The sequence below is a fragment of the Anthonomus grandis genome, chromosome 6 (assembly GCF_022605725.1).
Source record: "Anthonomus grandis grandis chromosome 6, icAntGran1.3, whole genome shotgun sequence".
Classification (NCBI taxonomy): Eukaryota; Metazoa; Arthropoda; class Insecta; order Coleoptera; family Curculionidae; genus Anthonomus; species Anthonomus grandis.
The window spans coordinates 11070603-11091582 of record NC_065551.1 but is presented as its reverse complement, the minus strand read 5'-3'; the positions used below and the strand labels follow the sequence as shown (position 1 = coordinate 11091582).

The window sequence follows — 20980 nt, the reverse complement described above, 5'->3', positions numbered from 1 at the left end:
ATAATGCAGGCCTAAAATGAAAAATAATTTTATCAGTAACTCACACAATTTTTTACTATTTCTGATTTCAAATAATTGCATACATTGTAGCATTTTCAAATATATTTTTTATCAGGGAAGGTAAAACTAAATAGTGTATAATATATTAAATTTTTGTATAATTTTTAGTGTAAGGATTTAATAACTTGGTGGTAATGGGTAATCAAAAGAAACATCTCGTTTCTACATAGTCTGATTTTAATATGTGTTACCTTTGTTACAAAATTGGTGTCAGTGTATATTGGTCAATGCTTAGCTATGCAATTTCATCACTGGTTATAATAATGTAATATATAGTTTATTTAATTGGTATACTCGTGCACGAAAAACAATAATTATATTAAATATACAGGGTGTTCTACCTCCACATTACATTAGTACAATTTTAAAATGTAACAAAATACTACAGAATGCCTTATTCCTTTGTATAAATAGAAAGGAATTGCCACATTTTCTTATATGCCACAACGTTGCTGCAATGCTGGAATTTTTTATTTAAATGATTGAGCATCGTCTGTTATCATAGCAACCAAATTTTTAGCAAATTAATGCTATACGTTCCGTTTTCGAACATTCTTTTTAATACAAATATATAATACTTACAACACCAAACATGGAATCATAATTAATATTATAGGAATGCTTTCCCCAAGCGCCATCCGTAATGCACGGAATTCCGTTTTCGTCTATATCGCCATCTGCCCTTGCTAAATTGTCATCTTCAGCCGCAGCATCATCTATAGAATTTTTCAAGGATTCATTACAGATTCATGATAGGAATTAAACGTTGTTGGTGACATCAGAGGCATATTTGAGGCAGCAGATAGCTCATTTAATTGACTGTAGCCTATTCCTGTGGAGATGGATCCCAATACAACAGCTGAATTCACTGATTTTGTTTTGTCTTCATTACTAATTTGTCTTATACAAAGGAACATTTTGTATTTTAATATAAATTTGCTGTGTAACCTATGTCTTATTTCTTTAATTACGTACATATCGACTATGGTACAGTCATAAGGCCCATGCCTTTCAGAAATTAAAATTTGTTTAAACAAATAGGAAATGTCAAAAATCCTTCGTCTACCTAGTTCTGTTGTATCTCTTTCGCTGTAACCAAAATTGTATCGTGCAAGTAAAAGTGGATTTTTACATTCTTCGCTGTTGCATTAAAATTGCTAATTAATTAATACATACGCAAGTTAAATTAGAAATCCAGAAAATACATAAAAAAAATTGACGGAAATATTCGAATACTGTAACATCAAGTATTGTGAAAAGTGATTGACCATGGGTAGTCTTTGATCAACATATTTTTCTTTTTGTAAGGGTGCTTAACTTTTATTAGCTACATTTTTTAAACCATTTCTACATTTTTTAAACAGGGTGCGTGACTGGGAATTACATCGATCGATTATGAAAAAACTAAATATAGGAAAATTTGGCAACGTGGCAAAGTCGGTGGGGAACACACGACTAACACAGTTGGACAGTTGTGACATTTCTAGTAATACAGGATATAGATATCACTTCGTTAATTTAAATCGAATAAATTTTTTGATTATAAATAATAATATCGTATCGTAAGTTAAACTGTTTTTAAAATTTTTCAATTTTTTGTTGAATAATTGAATAAAATAATTAATAAACAAATAATTTCATAAAATGGCCAAAACTTCAATAACTAAGGCATCCTTATAGGAAATAATTACAAAATTGTTATGAACAGCAAAAGTAATTTTCTACCTTAAATTGAAAAATCTCAAAAACTGTTGAACTTACGTATAGGACCAATATACACAATATGTTCCTTAATTTTCACGTAGAATTTAAAAATATAGTAACCCCCCACACCCTGTGTTGTTCTATTTAAATTAACGAAGTTAATATCTACATCCGGTAAAAACTAGAAGTGTCACAACTGTCAAAATATTTTAGTCGTATGTCCCCTACCGACCTTGCCACGTTGCCAAATTTTCAAAATTTTTTTCCTTTTAGTTTTTCATAATGGATCGATGCATTTCCCGACACCCTGTATATTAAAAAGGAACATAGAACTGTAATATTTTATTTAATTTATGTAAAAAAAATATCTGTATTGCAAAAGTACTGGTAATACAAGGCAGATATGCTCTATTTCTATCTTTTATTACTATGATTTTTACTTATCCAATACATTATCTAAAACACAAAACACAAATAACATTTTTAGTATTTTCAAGAAATATTTACTTTTTTGTCGGATGCTAGATTTTTAATAAAATACTGTTTATATGTATAAATAAAGAATAAAAATGTTTTTTTTATTTGTAAAAATTATTCATATAATGGCATTTTGTGTTAATTAAATAAAATATCAAGCTTCTGTGTCAGTTTTTAAAATATCGAATAAAAAAAAAAGAAAATGATGGAAAATTATTAAGGGCTAGTTATATAGAGAGTTGATAACTATTCTTTAAAAATGTGTGCAAATAAATAAATTATTATTTGTACACCAAATATTATATAAATATCCAAACACTTACAAAAAACGATCTGCACATACGCTTAAAAAAAACAGCAAGCAGTCTCAATGATATAAAAAATATACAGAACGCCATAATCAAAATCAATAACAATAAAGTTTTGGTAACTTCTGATATACCATGGTTTAGTTTTATAAAGTTTAAACTTTTTTAGTTTTTCTTCTAGTTTTATATATTTTATATTTAAAAAAAAATATTTTTCTTTCAAAATAAATTTTCATAAAATCTTTTATAATTTGTTTTAAAATATGTATGAAAATAGCATCTTAATAAGTCAATAAAAAAATTTGTTTAATACATATTTGTATATGTGTCTGTTTTAATTTATAAGTATTAAAATGTATACACATCACATACATATGGTGTATTTTGTGTTGGGGGTTCTTTATGATATTCAGGGGTTGTAGGTCGTTTATCATATTAATAGTTTTTTTTTGTTTTTTGTTTATGAACTTTATCTTTTCTCTTATTAAGTATCTAATTTTTCAACTGCGTTGGTGATTGTATCCAGAAATAACTCCGCTAGTGCACAATTCTTGCAGCTCTTGATATGTTTCTGTTGATATGGCACGCTTTCCCTTGTAAGCCCTGAACAAATTACCCATACTGTTCCGATTCGGTTGTCTGTCGGTTTTTTTCATGAAAATTTTGTCTCGCAATCGGGAACTGCTTGAAGATATTGAAACTAAGAGACAATCAGGTTCTTCCATTTTAGAAATAATTTTTCCTAGTTTCGTAAGTCTGATGGTTGCGCCTTCGGTTGTTCTCAGGTTGCTTGGAGATTTTTTGGCTTGAATGTACTGATGTCGCATGTACTATGAATCCACTGGCACGTCCCGGTAGTAGAGAGCTTAAGGCAACAGTTTTTATCTTTTTTGCTTTCTTCATAAACCAGTTAATGGCTGAAACCATCTGGTAAGTTTGATTCTGGCCGAATCAATTATCACAGTATAACAATATATTCTATACTGTTTCATTTCTTTCATCAACAGTCCCTAAATATTTAACAACAATAGAGCAGATTTTGTTTGCTCCTCTTTTACCCTCAGACCCTTCCCACAAAAAAGAATCGACATTTTTAGTTCCACTTTCATAAAGTGTAAGGTTTTAAATTGGGTTTTTACTAGTAAATCGAAGTAGAAAATTGTCGCCATGGGGGCTACTAGGTTCCTTTTGCGTGGCAAAGGATACACATAAAGAGGAACTCCCTAACGATTTTGATAAAGCTTGATCTTGGTGCAAATGTTTAATGGCCTCCTCTTTCTCTATTAGGTTTTTTCTATAGTTTTTTGTATCATCTTTAAAATAAGGGCCTATTAGCCTACCAAAAATTTCACATTTTAAGCACTTATCTATCTTTGATTTGTAAAATGCTATGTTAAACTCTTTATGAAAGATTGATTTAAAAACCGCCAGACTGACAAAATCATAATTTTCTTGTCCCTTTTAAGACATATATTCGATTCAAATTTGAGATATTTTTAAGTTCACTGGGTAAATCCTCCGGGTAGAATATTTTCTACAGAAATAGAAGGGCACAGCTGGGAGTGATTTTATGAATTCAATGGCATCACTCTTTACTTTAATGTTTGTTGTATGTTTTGGAGGGTGCTTTCCTTTAAAATCTATTTTGGAAATTGAAATTTCTGTTTTGAGGTATTCTGTAGCTTATCAATGACATCTAAAGTATTCATAAACAACTTTCTACAAACTTTTGCTTTTGACCTAACAGAGGTAAATAATAGGCTCTGGTTAAGCCTTTTCTACTTTCAAGGTTTCCAGTGCGACGCTATTATCTCGCCAACTGAAACATTGAACGCAATAAAATCGCTTTTGGCCTAATAGGTTAATTCCCAATTTTGTTTAAAAACAGAACATAAGAAACGGAAAACTTTATTAGAAAGTCTAAAAAGCCCAATATCATAAAAAATGGCGCATTCGTTCTTTTGCCAAACACTATCGATACAAGGTCAGTTAAATTAGAGAAAAATTATGCAATGATACCATAAAAATCCACATTTCAGAAAAAAAAACCTGTTTATTAAAGAAAATAATAAATAAAAATACTATTTTATAATTTTCCGTTATTTGAAAGAAAGTAATAAAGCCTACTTGTAAACTCGTACGACGTATATTTTTTTAGATATAGGTCTATTTGGCTATGTCGTTTAAGAGCCCTGACTACCTGAAAATGGAATTGTGGTAAAAGTATTCCATGAAAATTGATAAAATTTGGTAGTTGTTTAAAGAAGTTGATAAGAAAGGGAACAATGTCATTTTTTCTTAAATTAAAAAAAAAAAAGTTATAAAATTTTGAAAATTATACAGGAATCAGAAAAATAAATACTATAAGCACCCTTTAGCATAAGATTACAAATAATACTTGTAAATATATTTTTGTTTATTTTTGCAATGTATACCCTAGGAACACGATTTTTATTAAAATCATATTATTTCAGGCGAAATTGGAGATGAGGGCTAGTAAATTGGATCTTTTGGCAAGCGCGCTTCCGTCGTAGATTACTGCGAATTTATGAATTAATTTCTTCTAGGAATTTATTTTTCCGGATTTCGCAGTTGGAGATTTTATTTCTAGCTAAGCTACCATATTAGTAGTAGTTTACAGTTAGTATAGAGAGTTGTATTTTTTGTGTTTTCGTGGAGTGTTTTAGAAAAGATGGGTCGCGTATCAAAAGCTCTAAAAGAAAGAAGCAAGAAAGAAGAAGACAGCACGCATTGTAAAAATCGACGGCTGCTTATGAAGCGAAGGTAAATTTACTTAGTAATAATATTTAAATTTAATATATTATTTATAACGAGTATAAAGATATTTTAAAAGTAAATTTTAGGTGAAAGTCCTAAAAAAATATTTTTGCAGTTAGTTTTGGTTTTTAAAATAGTCGAAGTTCATCATAACATTGTATTAGGTATTCGGCGTGGAGGGTATATAATATCGACTATATCTCCTTTTTTTTAAGATTTTGCATGTATATTTATTTTTTTAAATTTAGATCATCAAAGAACCCCCAACACAAAATACACCATATGTATGTGATGTGTATACATTTTAATACTTATAAATTAAAATAGATTCATATACAAATAATATATACAAATAATGTATTAAACAAATTTTTTAATTGACTTATTAAGATGCTATTTTCATACATATTTTAAAACAAATTATAAAAGATTTTATGAAAATTTATTTTGACTACCAAGTTTAGCATTTATGCTTTAGTTTATAATTTAGCTTAATTATAATCTTTTAATTTTTTTAAAATTTTTTAATTATGCAAACTTGAGAAAAATATGCCAGAGCCAAGAAGAGGGTTTCCTGGAAAATAAGCAAAGCTTGGTGGATACTCATATAACTGAATGGAAAAATAAAAATCAGTTGAGTTTACTACATATAGCACAGTATTTTTATGTTTCATTATTTTTAGCATTGAAAGTCGTAGGTCTCTAGGTCCTTCCAATAACAGTGTAATGGATGTTGCCATAGGTTCCTCGTTCACTTTACAGCATTCACTTATGGAAAACAAAACTCCATCAGGTAATTTTATTAATAAATATAAAACAATTTTTGCATTATAACTTTGTTAGCGATTCCTTCTCTCCGATCTTCATCCTGTGAAGATAAACGAGAAAAAATTGACACTATTGCCTTTAATATAAGGTAATATTAATTTTTTCTTTTTATTATAAAATATATAAAACTAGAAGAAAAACTAAAAAAGTTTAAACTTATGGTATATCAGAAGTTACCAAAACTTTATTATTATTGATTTTGATTATGGCGTTCTGTATATTTTTAATATCATTGAGACTGCTTGCTGTTTTTTTAAGCCTATGTGCAGATTGTTTTTTATAAGTGTTTGGATATTTATATAATATTTGGTGTACAAATAATAATTTATTTATTTGCACACATTTTTAAAGAATAGTTATCAAGTCTCTATATAAGTAGCCCTTAATAATTTTCCATCATTTTCTTTTTTTTTTATTCGATATTTTGAAAACTGAGACAGAAGCTTGATATTTTATTTAATTAACACAAAATGCCATTATATGAATAATTTTTGCAAATAAAAAAAACATTTTTATTCTTTATTTATACATATAAACAGTATTTTATTAAAAATCTTCTTTTCGGCTATAGCATCCGACAAAAAAGTTAATATTTCTTGAAAATACTAAAAATGTTATTTGTGTTTTGTGTTTTAGATAACGTATTGGATAAGTAAAAATCATAGTAATAAAAGATAGAAATAGAGCATATCGGCCTTGTATTACCAGTACTTTTGCAACACAAATATTTTTTTTTTACATAAATTGAATAAAATATTATAGTTCTACGCTCCTTTTTAATATACAGGGTGACGGGAAATGCATCGATCGATTATGGATAAACTAAAAGGAAAAAAAATTGAAAATTTGGCAACGTGGCAAGGTCGGTGGGGGACATACGACTAAAATATTTTGACAGTTGTGACACTTCTAGTTTTTACCGGAAGTAGATATTAACTTCGTTAATTTAAATAGAACACCCTGTGTATTACTATATTTTTAAATTATACATGAAAATTAAGGAACATATTGTGTATATTGGTTCTATACCTAAGTTCAACAGTTTTTGAGATTTTTCAATTTTAGGTAGAAAATTACTTTTGCTGTTCATAACAATTTCGTAATTATTTCCTATAAGGATGCCTTAATTATTGAAGTTTTGGCCATTTTATGAAATTATTTGTTTATTAATTATTTTATTCAATTATTCAACAAAAAATTGAAAAATTTTAAAAACAGTTTAACTTACGATACGATATTATTATTTATAATCAAAAAATTTGTTCGATTTAAATTAACGAAGTGATATCTATATCCTGTATTACTAGAAATGTCACAACTGTCCAACTGTGTTAGTCGTGTGTTCCCCACCGACTTTGCCACGTTGCTAAATTTTCCTATATTTAGTTTTTTCATAATCGATCGATGCAATTCCCAGTCACGCACCCTGCGTAAAAAATGTAGTAATTGTTTAAAAAATGTAGCTAATAAAAGTTTAGCACCCTTACAAAAAAAAAAATATGTTGATCAAAGACTACCCATGGTCATCACTTTTCACTAATACTTAATGTTACGGTATTGAATTTTTCCGTCAATTTTTTTTATGTATTTTCTGGGTCTCTAATTTAACTTGCGTATGTATTAATTAATTAGCAATTTTAATACAACAGCGAAGAATGTAAAAATCTACTTTTACTTGCACGATACAATTTTGGTTACAGCGAAAGAGATACAACAGAACTAGGTAGATGAAGGATTTTTGACATTTCCTATTTGTTTAAACAAATTTTTATTTCTGAAAGGCATGGGCCTTATGACTGTACCATAGTCGATATGTACGTAATTAAAGAAATAAGACATAGGTTACACAGCAAATTTATATTAAAATGTAAAATGTGCCTTTGTATAAGACAAATTAGTAATGAAGACAAAACAAAATCAGTGAATTCAGCTGTTGTATTGGGATTCATCTCCACAGGAATAGGCTACAGTCAATTAAATGAGCTATCTGCTGCCTCAAATATGCCTCTGATGTCACCAACAACGTTTAATTCCTATCATGAATCTGTAATGAATCCTTGAAAAATTCTATAGATGATGCTGCGGCTGAAGATGACAATTTAGCAAGGGCAGATGGCGATATAGACGAAAACGGAATTCCGTGCATTACGGATGGCGCTTGGGGAAAGCATTCCTGTAATATTAATTATGATTCTATGTTTGGTGTTGTAAGTATTATATATGTGTATTTAAAAGAATGTTCGCAAACGTATAGCATTAATTTGCTAAAAATTTGGTTGCTATGATAACAGAAGATGCTCAATCATAAAAATAAAAAATTCCAGCATTGCAGCAACGTTGTGGCGTATAAGAAAATGTGGCAATTCCTTTCTATTTATACAAAGAAATAAGGCATTCTGTAGTATTTTGTTACATTTTAAAATTGTACTAATGTAATGTAGAGGTAGAACACCCTGTATATTTAATATAATTATTGTTTTTCGTGCACGAGTATACCAATTAAATAAACTATATATTACATTATTATAACCAGTGATGAAATTGCAATATAAATTAATAAAATTTTATAATATAAATTTATAATCAATATAATGAATTGACCAATATACACTGACACCAATTTTGTAACAAAGGTAACATAGATTAAAATCAGACTATGTAGAAACGAGATGTTTCTTTTGATTACCCTTTACCACCAAGTTATCAAATCCTTACATGGCGACCCTGCCAGCTGTCTGCAGAGCAGAAATAATAGCATGATGGCGTAATATATAATTAATAAGCATTTATATGGCACATAACTGACAAAATAGGCAGTGCCAAGTCCAAAGAAGAAATTGTTATCAACCAGGCTTCCAATGGAGACGCTCGGAGCCAGAAAACTGAGTGGAAGAATGATGGACTTACTTTGACTGAATCCCTTTTGGTATTTCTAGTAGTTGCAATAGTACTGCTAATAGCTTATGTGACAATTAAACGTCTGAGGAGAGACTTGAGGACTACCATAAGAACAGAAATTTACAGAAATGAACTGCGGAGATCCAGAGACGAACTGAGGAGAGAAGAAGCCGTCTAACATTTTAGGTTCTCTTTTAGGTATCTACAATAAGGAATGGAGAAAAAAATTATATGGAAGTTGCATGTAAATGTATCAAAGGGAAAATTAAAATAATATACAGTGCTTTTCGACAAAAAATCAAGACAAGTTAATTTTTTTTATTTAACATAATACACAGTTATGGACGAGGAAATTAAGGCTCTAATAAAAAAAGAGGTTCATTAAAAGCGAAAATAACATTATTTGTTATTTCTAGCAAAGGGTACAATATTTCTACATTACTTTTACATTATTTCTAGCAAAGGGTAAATATAACACAATCAATAAAATGATAAAAATATGGCGCAGACAGTCATAGATTACACGATGTCAAATGAAAATCAGGTATCAAATTCTAATTCTACAGAAGGGGCTAAACTGCCAGAAATTAATTTACCCAAATTCGATGGTTCCTTTCAAAATTGGTTAGATTTTCGAGACTGGTTTGGTTAGATCTTCCAATCTTTAATACACGAAAATACGAAATTAAATGAAATACAAAAGTTCCATTGCTTACGGGCATCTTTAATCGGTACGGCTCCACAAGTTATAAAAACAATAGAATTTTCTGAAAATAATTACGAGTTTGCATGGAAAACTTCATACGAAAGATTCAATAACAAAAATCTTCTAATTCAAAATCACATAAATTCTATTTTTAAAATGCAGTCTTTGACAGTTGAATTAGCAATTCAAATCAGGAATTTAAGCGATAATTTATTTAAAAATTTAACAAGTCTTGAAACAGTTAGGTGAAACAACCGAGTAATGGGACACTTTAGTTATTTACATAGCATCTACCAAGTTAGATTTTAATTAACGCGCAGACTTGTTAGAAAATATAGAAATGAACTGTCAAAAAATGTCAAGCGAGAAACTATTTTTACGCAAGAAGTACAATGTTACGAACAACAAAGGTGGTTAATTAAGAGGTTTGTTTGTAAATTCAAAAGACGATTATAAAGTCAATCATAAACCAAAAATCAGCGGTTTTTATTGCAAAGCAGATCATAATATATTTTACTGTACTAAATTTTTAAAGCTTCCTATACCCGAGCGTATTAGAAATGTTAAAGATTTGAAATGATGCATTAATTGTTTACGTCCTAATCATTTGCTTAAGGATTTTAAGTGGTCTAATTGCAAGCTTTGCGGTGCCAAACATAATACTATTTTGTATAAAACAGAACAAATCAACACAGCAGTTGGAGTACATTCTACAGTCGTTGACGATGACTCAGGTGTCGACATACAAGCTACACATTGTAATTTCGTCGTTGCGAAAAATGCCATCTTATGCACAGCTATGGTTCAAGTCCAAGATATTACAGGAAACTTTATAACAGTTTGTGCGCTTTTGGACTGCGGTTCACAGCCTAGCTTTTCATCAAAATTGTGCAATCTTTTAAGATTATCATCGACGGGTATTTCGCTTAATAATTTGCTCATGAATAGTCCAATTATTCAGTCAGATTTATTTTGAATACTTTTAAGATTTACAATTCGCGCAGTTGTGCTTTCTAGTGATATAAAAATGATGGACAGACAGGTACTTATTAACCCTCAACATAGAAATTTACAAAAAATTGTATGGCGATCAAGCCCTAATGAGTCACTCAAAACATAAACGTCAACTTAATACAGTGACATACGGTTGGTTCTACGTCGGGATCATTTTTAGCAATCCTAAGCATCCACGAAGTAGCAAACGAATGTTTGGAATCTTATCCGAATATTTGTAATATAATTAAACAGGATATGTACGTTGATGATTTGTTAACATCAGTGGATTCACTAAACAAAGCAGAATATAAAATTCAAAAACTTACAGAAGTTCTTAAACTGGGTTTCGAATTGCGAAAATAGAAATCAAATCGATCAGAGTTAATACAGAAATTAAATCTAGATTCAAATGACCACACTGTACCTACATTTTTCAGAAGACAAAGATAACGACACAAAGATCTTATATCTTTCCTGGAAAAGCACTTCAGACCTACTTACCTATAAGATCATTAATCATTCAAACGAACTTAATCAAAATTTAATTACTAAAAGAGTAATTTGATCACGAATTGCCAGAATTTTTGACCTGCTTGGATTGGTAAGTACCTGCATAATCATAGCCAAATTTTATTACAAAAATTATGGGCAAAAAATCTGGCATGGGATCAAGTTTTACCTAACCACATTTTGACCAAATGGTTAGAATGTTCTTCAGAACTAATCAAATTAAATTCTTTGTCTATTGAACGTAAAGTTACATGTTATAATCCCAATTTTATTTCATTATACGGTTTTTCAGATGCATCGGAATCAAGCTATGGAGCTTGTATATACATTATATCTTACTCAAGTAACGGCAGTTCAGCATCCAATTTATTGTGTGCTAAATCAAAGGTAGCACCCTTAAAATCATTAACAATGCCGCGACTTGAATTATGCGCAGCTTTGTTGCTTGCTCAACTTATTTCTAAAGTTTTAAATTCGTTACAAATTGAATTTAACGAAATATATTGCTGGTCCGATTCGACCATAGTTTTGGGATGGTTACGAACCTCTCCCAATTTTTTAAAACCATTCGTAGACAATCGAGTAGCCGAAATCCAAAAGTTGATAAATAATTTTAAATGACGCCATGTTCCAAGCTCATATAACCCAGCAGACCTAGTCTCTCGAGGTGTCCAACCAAAAATAATTTTTGGTATGCAAATCTGGTGGCATGAACCTGCCTGGCTACTAAAAAATCAAAACGAGTGGCCAGTTAATAGATTTATGTTAGATAACTTACCCGAAATGCGACAACATTCTTTGATAGTTAAATTGCCAATCAGTAATTTTCCCTTTGACAAATTTAATAATTTAATTAAATTGAAGCGAAGCGTCGCGTTTATTTTCAGATTTTACACTAATTGTAAAAGTTCTTCTAAAAACACGAATTTTTACACGTATCACTTTTTCAGAATTAGACGGTTTTCACGGAAAAATTATACGGTTTTCAAAGAATCATCAAAGTGGCTCAAATAGAAAGTTTTCCAGAAGAATATGCTATTATATCTCAAAAAAACGAACTTCCGAATAACAGCAAAATTCTTAGCTTGAAGCCATTTTTAGATAATCAGGGATTAATAAGAGTCGGAGGAAGACTCTCCAATTCAGATTTCTCGTATTCCAAAAAATATCCAATTTTGTTATCTCCAACTCATAATTTAACGAAATTAATTATGGAATAGGAACATAAAAATTTATTACACGCGGGACCTCAATTACTGTTAACCAGCATTCGCGATGAAATTGCGTAAAATGCTCTCGTTACAATCCAGCACGTATTCAGCCAATTATGGGAGATTTACCCGCTTGCAGAGTACAGTGGGCTTTACCCTTCGAAAAAGTAGGCGTAGATTATGCTGGACCCTTTATGGTAAAGGAAAGGCGCGGACGCGGTTGCAAGGTTATTAAATGTTGGGTATCCGTATTCATTTATCTTATAACTCGTGCAATTAATTTGGAAACTGTATTATCTATAAGTTCCGATGATTTTTTGCAGGCTTTAAATAGATTTATTGGCCGTAGAGGGAAGCCACTAGAAATGTTTTCCGATAATGGAACAAATGTTATTAAAGCCAATAAAGATTTACAGTCAATGGGTCATTTTTTACAAAATAATAATGATAAAATTACTCAGTTGGTTGAAGTTTTACGAATTAAATGGCATTTTATTCCGCCGAATTCGTCACACTTTGGTAGTATATGGGAAGCGGGCGTTAAAAGCTTAAAATATCATCTTAAAAGAGTAGTGGGTTCTTATACTTTATTAATTTTTGATCTCCAAAGACTGCTTGTACGCATAGAAGCTGTATTGAATTCCAGACCACTCTCCCCTTTAAGTTCCCATCCTGAAGATTACTACTTACCCCCGCACATTTTCTCATCGGCCGCAGTGGTACGGCTATCCTGGAGCCATCAGTCATGAATATTTAAGAAAAAAGGCTCAGTATCAGCTGCTTCAAAGGATTTATAAACAGTTCTGGAATCGTTGGCACCACGAATATATCAGCGAATTCCAGAAAAGGCAAAAATGGAAGAAAAATATGGGATCCATAAAGGTCGGTCAATTGGTTTTGGTCAAGGATAGTAACGTTCCTCCAATGAAATGGCGATTAGGAAGAGTTTTGGATCTAATTATGAGTGGAGATGGAATTGTCAGAGTTGCATCCGTGAAGACAGCAGACGGAATTCTCATAAGAGTCCGCCTGTGTCCACTTCCAGTTGAAAGCTGAGCTTCCAACGCCGGGGGCATGTACAGTCCGACCCTGTCTCTATATTCGCGAAGGTCGGTGGCGCCACTAGCACGAAGCGAGAGAGACGCATTCTCCGTTTAAGCATGGGAGACACAACAGCCTAAGTCGGGCATTTTTACATTTCATTTAATTACATTAATCATTCAATAAGTAAAAAAATTTATGTTCAATATACGTTCTTAAAATTACAATACCAGAAGCATCTTTCCAACCAGTGAAGTAATACAGTCCACTTTGCATCAAAAATACAAACATTTCAAGACATACCTTTTTTCATGAATTGCAGTTTTTTTTCAAGTCGTAACTTTAATAAAATACAGCAAGTATTAAAAGGCGTCATGCAAAGAACTTTATAACGAAGGTACTAAATTTTCTGTAATTCTTTTATTTATCTATAGCAGCATTACTTCAAGTGCTCATTTACTCAAAGTGTGCTACGCGAAACCTCCGGTACGGTTCCGCCAGCAGTCATAATAAATGAATGCATGTATTAAAGTGGACCTGTATCTATCTTTTTTTGTATGATTATTAATAAACAATTTACATATAACTGCTTTTGCTTTTAGTTTAGAGATTAGGGTTCCGTTAAAAATTTAGTTTTTGAAAAGGGTTCCGTCACGAAAAAAGTTTGAGTAACACTGAATTCTATAGAATTACATGGTTCTTTTTCCAACTTAAATTAATAATTTTCAAGATTGATATTGACCACTTAGCTTTGCCTAGTAAAGTTAGGAGAGTTTCTATTTTGTTAATAAACGCGCGAAAGCGTTAATTATTAATTTATCTTCGCGTTTAATACCTCAGCACCGTGCGTGTCTGGACCACCACTATTGTTACCGCGTTTACTAAGTACCGCGCATGTCCGTGCTCTATATAACGCGATGCACTGGCCGGCAGTCCGGTCCGCGGCAGTTAGTTGGCAGTTGGCAGTTGTGGCAGTTGGGCAGTTGAGTTGTAGTTGTTGGCAGTTGGCAGTTTGGGCAGTCGATTCAGCAGTTTTCAGCAGCCAACGAAGATTCAGAAATACTCGAGCAGCAAAAAGAAGACAAAACCCTTCCAAAACGGCGGACAACAGCGTCAATTCGCCCCCCATAGTCAGGGGGGGGCCAAACCAACGAAGACAGAGACGTCAACCCACCCAAAATGAGCCCTCTAACACCGAACAAACGGAGAAAAGAGGAAAACAAGAAAACCTAGAGCGGGGTAAGTCTCTAGCAGGCAGTCCTTACCCCTTCCAAAAACCTCTTCTGGAAAGAAGATATTCTAAAACCCCATCCCCATCTCACAATCCCGATCAAAACACTGAAACAGAGAAACACAAAAATTCAGAAAATTACAAAACAATCTGTGATGGCCTCCAGTCGGAGATCAGGGCGTGCGGATGGAAATTGAAGACTACAAAAAACTCGAAGAAGAAAACTTACAACTAAAAATCAAGCTTAAAAACACCGAAAAAGAAATAGAAATTCTTAAAGAACAAAACCGTGTCTTCAATTCCCAACTGCAACTTATGAATGACAATATGGAAAAAATTCTCAAAATAAACGAGGAATTGGAAGAGGAAAATAAAAACTTTGCCGAGCAGCTGGGAGTGTTGAGGGACCATCAAAACGACAACAAAATTGAAGATGAAAACCCTAGTAAAAGATTTAAAAAAGATACAGGCGTCTCCTCCCCGCAAGAGGAGGAGATGTCACAAGAAGACACAGACACAGACTCAGACGAAGAACCTGGTCCCTCAGCACTCCCGGATGACACGGCAGATGAAAATCTGGGAAAGCGGGACGAAAAACCTGAAAAGAATCCTCTCTTTATGCCTTTGAATAATCTTTCAATTGCAGGAAGAGGGACGAGTGCTAAACCTAGCAGCTCAAAAATACCTAAAGTTGTCATCAGAGACACAACCAACTGGGCAAAAAAGTACCAAATTATCATGGAAAATAAAATAAATATATTAAAGGTACAAAAAGAGAGGCTAGGTTTGGCACTCTTTCCTAAAACGGCTCAGGATCACAAAAACCTGACTGCTCTCCTCGGGGAGAGGGAGGTGGAGTTCCGCTCCTTCTTCCTGGAGGAGGACAGGAAGTTGAACCTGATCCTGAGAGGATTTGACGGCAACTTCGACCTAAGAGAGATAGAAGAGGCACTAAACCGGATGGGATTTGAGCCTGAAGAAATGGGCTGGTTTAACACCGGCCCAGGCCGAAAAAGGAAAACAGATCTCATCCGGTTCTTAATTAGTAAAGACCAAGAAGACATTTACAAAATCGATAACCTCCTGAACATAAGGGTCCGTGTGGAGCACCTAAGAACATTCAAAGTTAATAATATAAGACAGGTGGGGCAGTGCCATCGCTGTCAAGAATTTGGTCACGCCGCAAGCAATTGCAATGCGGGGCCGAGATGTCACAAGTGGCGCTGCCCCAAAAATCCGAATTATATTAACAGCAAGAAAAACTTCGCTGAAGCGTTGAAAAGAGTGCCCACACCGGGCCCGGCGTCCGGGAGGACAGAAACAACAAAAAAACCCGACCTGGGGGCCAAACAGATTGAAATATCAGCACAGCACAATACTCTTATATCTCTTTTATCCTTGTCGGAGGACGAAATAAATCTTAAAATAAATAATCTAATCTCTAAACTTAATAAATTAACGTCAAACCCAGCATTACAATTATTACTCTCTTAAGCTTTTTTAATTTAAACTTTTACTTCTTCAAAAAAAAAAACATATATAAAAAAAACAACACATAAATAAATAAAACACAACACCGGCCCAAAACCGACCTGGGTGGGCGTGTCCTAAACCAACGTATCCAACCAATCCCAGCCGCCCACCCAGTGCATAAATACAACCAACGCTTCCTCATCCTATTCAGTCTGTCCCCGCTTTCCGAGCCATCAAAAGCTAGAGCACCTCGATGCGACCAAGAAAGAAAAGATAGGCGCCAAAAAAAAACATCAACAACAAAGTAATCAGGAAACCGGCAAGAGCCCAGTAGCTAGTCCGGATGAATTCAGTGCAAGACAAGAGTCCGGTCCGCTGAGTCCGCAGTCCGCTGAGAAGACCGACCGAAGCACCGGCAGTAACCGACCGAGGTAAGCCCCACAGTACCGTACATCGGTCCGCCTCTGCCATCTTCTTCACTCCACCGCTCTTGCCAGCATGTAACTATAGTAGGTAAGAAGGTAGGCAAATCCTTTTTCCTATTCCTAGTGTCCACAGGATACACGGGGTTGCGTGCCGGACCGTTACGAGGTAGCACCCTGCATTGGACATTATCTCCTTATTCTTAATATCTACAGGATATACGGGGTTGCGTGTCGGACCGTTACGGGGTAACACTGTGTATTCCTTAATAAAGTGCAGAGGGCTGCGTTTTGGACCGTTACGAGATGCACCTGCATAAAAAAAATCTGCATTTTAAAAGTGGTGTTCCCAACAATGTGCTAATAAAAAAAACAAAGTGAAAACAATAGATATGTTAAAATATGCTCTTATAACTATTCTATCGATATAGCAAATTTCATTTATTTATCTTGAAAAGTAAAAGAGTAATTGACTGTTTTTTGTGTTACCCGTTAAGATGGTTAGGATAGTTTTAACGAAATTATTCTCTTTTGTTATTGCACATTGGTAAAAACAGTACGTTAGTTATGGACCATATAACCCTTGACTATACGTAATTTGCGCTTATTATGTATAATTTAATCCCTTACTGTTTTCTAGATTATAAATAAGAGTAAAAGCCATATCGTAATTATATAGATTTAGATGTTAGCTTTAGTTAAGTGAACATAGGATTTGTTTGCAACGTTCTTAAATAAAATTTTTTAAAAAGCTTTTCTCGAGGTTCCGTATCATAACTGGCGCAGTCGTTCGAGTTTAGTTGAACGGTATATGTGTATATAACGTGTGTATATATATATATATATATATATATATATATATATATATATATATATATATATATATATATATATATATATATATATATATATATATATATATATCCATTTTTGCAGCTTCCAATAAATACTGAATTTTAATACTAATAATAATAGACCTAACCCTAATCAAACTTCTTCTATTCGAAGTCGCAGCGTTCGCAGTAATTTAGATAGGCCCACGTCATTAGACACAAGCACTGGCAAAGCTATTATTTACAATAGGCGCCATAGACTAAATTACCAAGAACTTACTAAACATATTAATTATCAAAGCGAAATAAACGATAATTTAAATTTCGCAAAAAATCCATATGAACATAATACTTATTATGACGACTATCAAGATTACGTAAGTAACGTATATCCATACTCTAGCGAGAATGCATACTATGCAGAAGCAACAAACTCTTATCAATGCAACTCTCAAGTACCCGATTGTTATAATTCGCACGATGATGCGAAACCGGATGAAAATTTTCAGCCTACACAGCCGACACAGAACCCGTCATAACGAGTTTTTAACGGAATTTCTGCATTTTTGTGAATAACATTAAGCAGATCTAAAATACGTTTTTATTCCTGAAAGTTTTGCATACTTTTTAATTAACACAGGCAGTTCTAGAAGTATAATGAAACCTTCTCTAGCATATAAATTTTACAGGCAGTTTATAAACAAAGAAACGTTTAACATCCAAGCAGCACATGCAATGACATTTCATGATGAAGTTGCAAATATACCAATTTTTAATATGCTATCACAAATTTTATCTTTTTGATTTTTCTAAAAAATATGATGGTTTCATTGCTGCAGATTTATTAAGCCAATTAAATGCCAGCATTAATATTAATGCTAGAAAAATAAAAACAACTTTTGCAGAAATTCCAATAATCTATGAAAAACAAGAAACTGTAACTTTAAATGATCCTGATGACTTTCAACAAACTTTTAATTATTCGATTACTATTTCTCCTAGATCACAACAAATAGTCTTGTAGTAGCCAGTAACAGTCACCAAAGTACCAGTAACAATTAAAACGGGAATCGGATTTTTAGATTACCATAATTTGGAAATACCGAATTGTATGTAACACTCTCTGACTGTTTTGCCACTACTACTACAAGATATTCCAATAACACTTAACTTTACAGAACCTGTAAAAGGGAAATCAATTAATCCTTCTGAAATGAATTTTGTAGAAAAAATGAGTGCTAACAAATCTCTTTGGTTTGACCAAAATAACTTTCTTAAAGAAAACCCCAAAAATATCCTTTTAGATGATTGTAATCTAGAAGAAAAACACTTGATTAAAAATCTATGTTTTGAATATAAAGATATCTTCTATTGTGAAAAAAAACATCTAACTTTTACAAATCACATTAAACACTAAATAAAATTAGACAGTCATACACCTATTTTGACCAAGAGCTATCGATATCCAGAAGTCCATAAATCTGAGATAAAACAGCAAATCTCTAAAATGCTTGAAGAATGGCATAATCCAAAATTCATGTTTTTCTTGGTCCAGTCCAATTTAAATCGTTCCGAAAAAACCGAAACCGGGCATCAGGGAAACGTAAATGACGTCTTGTTAATAATAAGTATCCCCTCCCTTAAATCTCTGACATTTTGGATAAGTTTAGTAAAAGCACATATTTTACCACTCTTAATTTAGCCAGTAGATTCCACCAAATTGAGATGAATCCGAAAGACATTTCAAAAACCACCTTTTGCACCGAAAATGGACATTATGAATTCAAAAGAATGCCCTTTGGACTCAAAAATGCCCCGGCGACAATCCAACGAGTTATGGATAATATACTAAGAAGTCTTCAAAATGAAATTTAACTGGTTTATTTGGATGATATTGTCATTTTGAGCAGCTCTCTTGAAAAACACATTTCCCGATTAAGACAAGTTTTCGATAAACTTTGACAAGCCAATTTCAAAATTCAGCTCGCTTAATCCGAATTTTTAAAAAGAGAAGTCCAAGACTTAGGCCATGTTATCATCACTGAAGGCGTTAAACTAAATCTAGAAAAAATCTCAGCAATCAAACATTTTCAATTTCAAAATCCCCAAAAGATCTTAAGTCGTTTTTAGGAATGTTAGGTTACTATCGTCGATTTATAAAAGACTTCGCAAAATTAACCAAGCCTATGACGATTTGCCTTAAGAAAAATCACAAAATAGTCCTTAGCCCCGAATTTATAAAATCTTTTAACCATTGTAAACAGCTACTCACCAATTCACTAATATTGCAATATCTAGGCTTTACCAAACGTACTTTGGAGAAGTCCTTTACAAACCCATAGCGTACGCCTCAAGAACCCTTAATGATACAGAAATAAAATACTCAACTATCGAGAAAGAACTACTCGCGATAGTTTGGGCATGTAAACATTTTTGACCTTACCTTTTTGACTGTAAATTTAAAATTTACAGAAAACCACAAATCCATCAAAAATCTCCGTATAATTTTCTCAATAAATTAGAACCCTAGTAGTCAACGACAAGCAGAATTTACATTTGAAGATATTACAAATCGACCCCAACAGGAAACTCAAACTATACACGATTTTCAAAACATCAATCAACACCCTAAGAATTCTAATTTATCTCCACGTGAAATCAACCCTCAAAAAATCTCAGAAAGTACCATAAACACCCCCCATTCTAGCAGTAACCATCAGACACTTAACGATGGAATTTCTATATTAGATGATATTATAAATAACAAGTCATTCAAATAATTATCTCAAAAAATCCATTCAATAAAATCACTGTATCATCAATCAATATCAATTTAAAATAGGACGAATTATTTATTAAAATTAAGCTAACAGAAATAAAAAGAAAAACGATTTTTAGGCCTTTTCGAATAAATTGAGTTATTCGAAAATAAAAAAGTTAAAATTAAAAATAAAAAGAATAATGAAGAAGAAGTAACTCTTATAAAATATAAAAAGATTAAAATTCTATATAAAAGAATTAAAAACTCCTGTTGTTGCAGGTCTTTCAACCTCAAATGCACAAGATCCGATGTAACATTTCATGACGTAACAGAAAATCCCGGACTCCTACCACTAAAACTAGGAAACTCAGAACACGTAATTGATTACTGGACATTTATTCAAATTTACGACATTAATCCAATAGTCGACCAATACCTTATTTTACAAAAAACTATACATGAAATTGGGAAAAGCGTAGAAAAATTGTTCTTTATATAAAAAGGAATATTTTAACTCATCTACTTTCGATATTATCTTAAGTAAAAAAAATAAGAAATGAAATATTTCAAGCAAATCTTTCATCAGGCAAGTTTTTCTTTTGAGACCCGCAAAAAAGAGGCTTAATTAACGGTTTAGTATAAGTATAATTAAAAGTATAACTGGCAATTTAGATAGTGAGGATGCTGAACGATGCGATAAAGCTATAGCTTTTGTCCTACAAAATGAAAATAATTTAAAAACT

The 20980-nt window shown here is 32.3% G+C and overlaps 1 protein-coding gene across 1 annotated transcript; it reads left to right on the top strand.

The window, feature by feature from the left end:
* Positions 1 to 12592: 12592 nt before the first annotated feature.
* Positions 12593 to 13225, top strand: LOC126737571 (uncharacterized). Its single transcript, XM_050442499.1, has one exon. The coding sequence runs from the start codon at positions 12593 to 12595 to the stop codon at positions 13223 to 13225; it is 633 nt and encodes a 210-aa protein (XP_050298456.1).
* Positions 13226 to 20980: the final 7755 nt, after the last annotated feature.

Excerpts from the sequence above, each read along its gene's own strand:
- LOC126737571 (XM_050442499.1), top strand. The coding sequence starts at position 12,593 with ATGGGAGATTTACCCGCTTGCAGAGTACAGTGGGCTTTACCCTTCGAA.